Source organism: Gekko japonicus, unplaced genomic scaffold, assembly GCF_001447785.1.
Source record: "Gekko japonicus isolate JY-2015 unplaced genomic scaffold, Gekko_japonicus_V1.1 scaffold3078, whole genome shotgun sequence".
Lineage (NCBI taxonomy): Eukaryota > Metazoa > Chordata > Lepidosauria > Squamata > Gekkonidae > Gekko > Gekko japonicus.
The window spans coordinates 152,212-159,865 of NW_015173770.1; the positions used below are offsets into that span (position 1 = coordinate 152,212).

Below are 7,654 nucleotides of genomic sequence, written 5' to 3' on the forward strand. Positions count from 1 at the left end.
GCCCCCAAGGACTAATATTATGGAAGAGCAAGGAAAAAAGCTCTATCCACCTTTCGTTCCCCAGGGATAATTTTATAAACATCTATAATCTCCCCCCTCAGCTGTCTTTTTTTTTCTAAACTGAAAAGCCCCAGTTAATGCTATCAGGTTTCTCCCTAACCATGGCCTGCAAACTTGCTTCAAGCAATAGTTTTAGTTTAACATGCTTGTTTGTAATGTTCTCCCCCCGCCCAAACTACTAAGGCAAACATAATAGTTCTGGGCGTCTTCCTTTTGTCTTCAAAGCACTCTGTGATTTCATAAAAGTAGACATTCCTCAAGTATGTATCACTTTAGAAAGAATTCTGAACAATGTGACTTGGCTATGTACTCACTAAGGCAAATTGTTTGGGGGAATTTAAGAATTAAGCTAAAAGGATGCAGAGCTGACAGAATTTTTTTGGTACCTGATTAGACAAGTGTGCTCTAGGAATACTTAAGACGTCATAAAACTGGTATGTAAGGGGATTAGGAATAGCATAGTGCCTTTCCAGACTCTTTTTTTTGTAAAGGTATTGGTATAAACACAGGAGCTTGTGAGAACCATTAACCTGAGCTCTTATAAGCTATCCTGTACAAAGTAACAGTGCAACCTTAAGAAGATTTACACTCTGCTAAGGTCACTGATTTCAGTGGAGTTAGGTGTAACTCTGCTTGGGACTGAACTGCAAATGATAGGTTGGGTTTTATACAGCATGTCTTCAGTGTGTTAAGCTCTTTGTCTTCATTATTTCAGTAATCCTTACAACTTTGTAGGTCTGTAGGCCATATGGCAGATGGGAATCCTGAGGCTCTAATGAGCCACACTAGGGGAGTCCCTACCCTACTGTTGGGAACAAAGGTTTCAGACATTGACTTAATCCAGATGCCAGTATTTTAGCATGTCTTGTAAAGGCTGATAAATGTATTCACCAGTTTAGGAATGCAAAGATCAATTACTAATCCATCCTTTATTTGTGGTGTCATGAGTGCACACAACCATACTGGGGCAAGTGTCTCACCTAAGACCACCAAATTCTGGGGCAGATGAAATGCTGGCGCTGATCTTCATAGATCAGAAACAACGGCTCCTCGCTTCCCTCTCCAGAATAAATTGCTAGTTACCTTTAACATTACAAGTATTTAGGGTTTAGAAAACCCAATTCCACCCCTAATTTGAAGATAAGTAAGATGGGAACACCAGTTAGCATGGATTGAAGAGCAGTGCCATTGCTTTGTTACCTTTGCCTCACTTTTGGCACTTCCTGAGTTGTGGCAGATTCTCCACAAATGATTGAACTGAATGAGAGCAAATAGATTGACACTCATCCCAGACAGGCCAGAAATTCTGGGTGGGCCTACTGCTGTGGATCTGGATTTGAGGGGACTGGTTCAAGGACCAAGCAATTCAGAAACTTCTACTGCTCCAGAGTGCAGCAGCTTGTCTTTCACCTTAAGTTGGCTCTTTACCTGAATTGATGGGATTCTATCCCCAATGGGATCAGATAGGGTTGCTCATTGGATGCTTTTCCTCTAGGCTTCCATGGCCGTAGCATTTGTTGATTTTTATGATTCCTTTTTGTTAATTAGTCTTATGCATTATAATATTTAATCAGTTTCAATAAGAATTTCACTATTTTGTTTTATTGTAAGCCACTTTGTGAGCCTCGTTTCAAAGAAGCAAGGTGTAAATTTAAATGTAAATAAATGGTTAGCCATGGCAGGTAGGGATTTTTTTCCCCAAGCAAAGTATAGGTAGGTAGTTATTGCCAAGGCTAGCTAATGTTATACAAACTGTGGCTTGCAGGTGTTACCATCTGTCCTGTACCCTACTGTGGCAAGCAATGAATAAGGATTTTTGAACTTCGTAAAGCACAGTTTACTCTTTAAATTACTAAGCTCCATTTGGTCTTGAAGTTAATGGTAAATCTATTGCTGATTGAACAGTTCAGTGTTCGTAGGAGAAGTCTCGCAATTCTAAAGCAAAACACATTCTCCAGTTGTGCCCCTACACCTACATAACAGGTTTCTTCTTGCCCTTGCTAAAAGAAAATCATGCAGGCAGCTTCAAGATATCTGCACCATTATATCAGTTTGCATAACTGATAGGTGTCCAGTTCATGACCTCAGCAACAGCCCCCAAATACCAAAATTTAATCAGACTCATGTATGAGGTGGTATTTCTTACAGTTGGAGGGGGATCTGCAAACAACAATCCCGAGGATCCCACTGGAGGATAATGAATTCAAGCACTTGTTCTCAGCACTTGTGGAAGTGAGAGGTTATTTTGGCAAATGTCTTGTGTTTCGGGGCAGCCTTGTCAGCCCATGGGATTTGCATTGTTGGCAAGACAAGAGAAACTGACATTCATTTTTAGGTACAATGTACATACTCTGTGACATACAAGCTGAATTGATCATTGCAAAGTATTTAGGTACATAATCCTATTATTGCCAGTCTAGGCTTAGTGCCTAATTCCCTTTATGGAAACACTTTGAAATTCACTTGGACTCTAATTTAAAATGTTCAGGTTTTGTTGTTTTGAAATTATACATTCTCTTCAGTCATGTTCAATAGGCTAAAGCCTGTGGGATTCTGAGTCAGGTTTTTACATGGAGTATGCCTCTATTCTTCAGCTTTCTCAAATGAGGCCATATTTTTAATTCAGTTAGAGCTGAATTCTGCCAACATTGGCTGTACACAGTCAATCATTCCTCTTTGTGAGACAAAAGGAATCAGACTGGGAATTCTTCGTTATGAGATTCAGGTTTTTTCACCCCGTGCTGTGAATGTGGCCTTGTCAGATTTTTTCCTTTCATTGAACATAAGAACATAAGAGATGCCAATGTTGGATCAGGCCAAAGGCCCATCCAGTCCAACACTCTGTATCACACAGTGACCAGAAATACCAGTGCCATCAGGAGGTCCACCAGTGGGGCCAGGACATTAGAAGCCATCCCACTGTTGACCCCCCAAAGCACCAAGATGACAGAGCATCACTTGCCCCAGAGTCCCTATCTATACCTTGTGGCTAATAGCCACTGATGGACCTCTGCTCCATATGCCTATCTAATTCCCTTTTGAAGCCGTCCATGCTTGTAGCCGCCACCACTTCCTGTGGCAGTGAATTCCAAGTGTTAATCACTCTTTGGGTGAAGAAGTACTTTCTTTTATCCGTTCTAACCCGACCGCTCTGCAATTTCATGGAGTGCCCACGAGTTCTTGTATTGTGAGAGAGGGAGAAAAGTACCTCTTTCTCTACCTGCTCTTTCCCATGCATAATCTTATAAACCTCAATCATGTCACCCCTCAGTCGTCGTTTCTCCAAGCTAAAGAGCCGTAAGCGCCTTAACCTTTCCTCATAGGGAAAGTGTTCCAACCCCTTTATCATTCGAGTTGCCCTTTTCTGCACTTTTTCCAAAGCTATAATATCCTTTTTAAGGTGTGGTGCCCAGAATTGCACACAGTATTCCAGATGAGGTCGCACCATTGATTTATATAGCGGCATTATGATATTGGCTGATCTGTTTACAATACCCTTCCTAATAATCCCCAGCATAGCATTGGCCTTCTTTATTGCAGTCACACACTGTCTCGACAATTTCAGTGAGTTATCTACTACAACGCCAAGATCTCTCTCTTGATCAGTCTCTGCCAGTTCAGACCCCATCAACGTGTATTTATATTTAGGATTTTTGGCTCCAATGTGCATTGCCTTGCACTTGGCCACATTGAACCCCATTTGCCATGTTGACGCCCACTCGCCCATCTTTGACAGATCCTTTTGGAGTGCCTCACAGTCCTCACTGGTTTTCACCACCCTGAACAACTTCGTATCATCCCCAAATTTAGCCACTTCACTGCTTACTCCCAACTCCAAATCATTAATGGACAAGTTAAAAAGCAGTGGACCAAGTACTGATCCCTGCGGTACCCCACTGCTTACCCCCCTCCACTGAGAGAACTGCCCATTTATACTCACTCTCTGTTTTCTATTAATTAGCCAGTTTTTTATCCATAAAAGGACTTGTCCTATTATCCCATGATTTTTGAGCTTACTTAGGAGCCTTTGATGAGGAACTTTATCAAAAGCTTTCTGGAAGTCAAGGTAAACAATATCTATTGGATCCCCCTTGTCCACATGTTTGTTCACCCCCTCAAAAAACATTAACAGGTTAGTGAGTTAGTGCTTTCTGATATGGTTCCTGTTCCCAAGAATTTCTCAACATGTACCCCAAAACACAGACAAGGGTCTCTTAAATCTTTCCCCCTTCACTGTGAACAGGAACAAGACCGATTGCTTGCTCTGTACCTCAGCTAATCACTTCCATTTGCCTATGTTTTGATTTCTTCCTAGGATGCAGCAACTGAGGGGAAATTCTGTCCAAGATTCATTCTAGGAGGAGTGGGGTAAACATCCATTGCTTAGAACATGTTTCCTGTATCTTGTTGACCATGTAGGCACTTTTGGAATTTTGTGAAAAGGTAGTGGCTGCCAACACAAAATGGCTGACAGCAGGGAAGGGATCGGATTGGTTTCCGCTTCCAAAGAAAGGACACTATTTGATCCCTGTGAGACTTTCTTGTGTGTGTTATTTGCTGCCAAGTCTCTTCCCATTTATGGTGACCCTATGAATTAACCACCTCCAAAAATTTTATTGTTAATAGCCTTGCTCACATGTTGCAAACTGAAGGCCATGGCTTCCTTTATTGAATCAACCCATCTCAGATTGGGGCTTCCTCTTTTCCTTCTACCTTCAAGTTTTCCCAGTATGATTGTCTTTTCCAGTGCCTCTTGTTTTCTCATAATGTGACCAAAGTAGGGCTGCCAAGTGAGGGCGGGTGGCGGGTAAACCCCTGCTTTGGAGGCCCGATTTCCGCCGCCGTTGAATCAGGCCCTGGGGAAACTCCCCCCCCGAAGCGCAGCGTGGCTGCGTCACCAGAAGTGACGCAACCACGTTGATCATGTTGGGGGCATGGCCCCGATTGTTGGAGGGAAAACTCTATCCCTCCGACGATCGGGGCCACGCCCTCAATGTAATCGACGTAGCGCGTCACTTACGGTGATGTGCTGGCGGCGCGTGCATGACGAGGGATGGCTCCTGGAGTATCCCCCGCCGGTGAGTAAAATTCACTTGGCAACCCTAGACCAAAGTCCTATAGCCTCAGTTTACTCATTTTAGCTTCTAGGGAGAGGTCAGTTTTGATTTGATCTAAAACCCACTTATTTGGGTTTGGGGGGTTGTGGTTCATGGCAGCCGTAAAACTCTCCTCCAGCATCACATTTCAAGTGAATCACCTTTCTTCCTTTCAGCTTGTTTCAATGTCCAACTTTCACGCTCATACATAGTAGTGGGAATACTGTAGTACAAATTACTTTGATCTTAGTTGCCAGTGACACATCCTTACACTTAAGGGTTGTTTTTGGCTCCGTAATGACCATCCTTCCCAGTCTCAAACTCCTTCTGATTTCTTGATTGCAGTTTCCATTTTGGTTGACGACTGAGGAACAAGGTGCAGGGTTGAGCAGATTTATTAGATCTTCTAGATCCTTATATGTTTCACTCAATGCTTTGTCAGGGGATCTAATACAAAGCAAAATATACAATCAAAAATTCAATTAAAATGTGCATACAAAATAATTATTTAAAATAATTCTTAAAAAATTAAAATTACCTGTAAAATTAATTAGAACACAGTCTAAATAGGCATAGGGTTACCTTACATATTCTCTAGTATGATACAAAAATTACATAGTTCATAACCAAATATTTTTTCCCGCAAAATTTTTTTTATTTCACATATACAAAACAAACATCGGCATACAAACACAAAAACATAAAAGTGGGGGAAATTTCATTATATCATTTTTCCATCGTAAATTTGACCTCATATTAGTACAATTTGGAAATTAGTTTCTCTTATGCACCTTATATTTTAAATAAACATATTTTGTTCATAAATATGCATATGGTTCTTATTTCTTTTAGTTTCGGCTGGCAGTCTAGGCATTAAATGCATTATGTTCATCTATCCAGTTATAGAACCTTGACCATGTGTTCTGAAAATCTTCTTTTTTATTTCCTCTCAACATAAAGTTAGCTTATCCATCTCTGTAGTTTCCAGTATTTTACTTATAACTTCTTCCTTTGAGGGAGTTTCAGTTCTTCTGCAGTATTTGACATATAGTATTCTTGATAACCAAATATTTTTAATACTGAAAAAAGACAAAAGAACTAAAAAGCATTAATGCAAGGTCCATATCAGAAAGACAGGAACATTTTAATTATTAGCTGTAAAACTCTCCTCCAATACTACAAAGAATCACCTCTCTTCCTGTCAGCTTTCTTCAATGTTCAACTTTGTTGTAAGATTTTAATCATCACTTTGTACAAGAAATTAATGCAATGGTCCAATATTTGCTGGAATCTTTGATGTCTCTTTTTTCAGAACTGGAATGTAGATAGAGCATTTCCAGTCTGTGGGCCATTGTCTTGTTTTCCATGTTAGTTGACATAGCCTTATTAAGATTTTGATGGACTCCATTTCTGTGGCTTGGAATAGCTCTATTGATATCCCATATACTCCTGTTGATTTATTTTTCCTCATTGCTTTCATTTCAGCTTTCATTTCACTTTTTAAAATTATAGATTCTTCTTTGAAAGATTCTTCTTAGAAGAAATTTGTCATACCCCCCTCCCAAGAGTTTTCCAAACCCAGAGACATAAGAAAGGCTATGTCTATGGTTAGGTTGAAGGCACATGGCTGCAACACTTCCACTTAGTATGAGCTCAGAGCTTTGCTGGTCAGTCAACTGATGGTTAAAAAATATCCCCAAGATACCAAAAGCAAACAGGTGGCAGGAAATACATTGGTAGTTTCTGAGGCAGCAAACAGACACAACGTTGGAGATCTTTGTATTATAATGTGGGGAGTTCCTTTTAGTTACTTTTGTAAGCTTTCTCCACCCCCCCAGCAAGTTAAAATTAATTCTTTGTGATCTTATTTTCATCCCCTAGAGTTGGCTCAACTAGAGTCAACCACAAAATTATATCTCACATGAAAAGTTTGTTCCACATTTGTGGTAAGGCTACTTTATTTAATGTTATGGTTACCCAAAGATTTCCATTGCTATGTCATGGACTTGATGGTTCTGTCATGATTCAAAGGAAACCCTGCTTCCATCCCACCCATCACAGAATTAGAAAATCTGCAGTGTTTTCAGGAAGAAATTGTTAAAGCTGAATTTTCTCCAAAGCAAGTAAGGATTTTGTGTTTTGTTTGTTTGTTTTTCCTCTCTCCAGATGAAGAGCTATTTTCAGGAATGTATATCGATTTCATGGGGACTGATGCTGCTATTTTTCGTAGTTTAACCAGGCGGAATGCAGTGAGAACTGACCAGCACAACTCCAAATGGCTAAGTGGTAAGGTGGTCATATTTAAATCTTTGATTGGAAAAGATTAATTTTTTTGCACAGTACATTTCTTAAAGAAAGTGTGAGTCAGAAATGAAGAAATGCAATTTATATTAGAAATACAGTACATTTTTTTCTTTGTATAGGTTGCTTAAACAATATGCAGAATATCTGTGACTAGTTCACATGATACCAGTAGTCTGTACATTTAACTTAAGAGT

General features: G+C 40.1%; 1 protein-coding gene across 1 annotated transcript in view; it reads left to right on the forward strand.

The window, feature by feature from the left end:
* LOC107120756 (semaphorin-3C-like) overlaps window positions 1-7,654 on the forward strand; it is a gene marked incomplete at its 3' end in the record, with an annotated part of 73,726 nt that overhangs the window by 40,381 nt on the left and 25,691 nt on the right. The window contains exon 7 of the mRNA XM_015423525.1: window positions 7,323-7,442. Within this exon, the coding sequence (XP_015279011.1) occupies window positions 7,323-7,442 (120 nt within the window). The remainder of the gene's footprint in view (window positions 1-7,322; window positions 7,443-7,654) is intronic.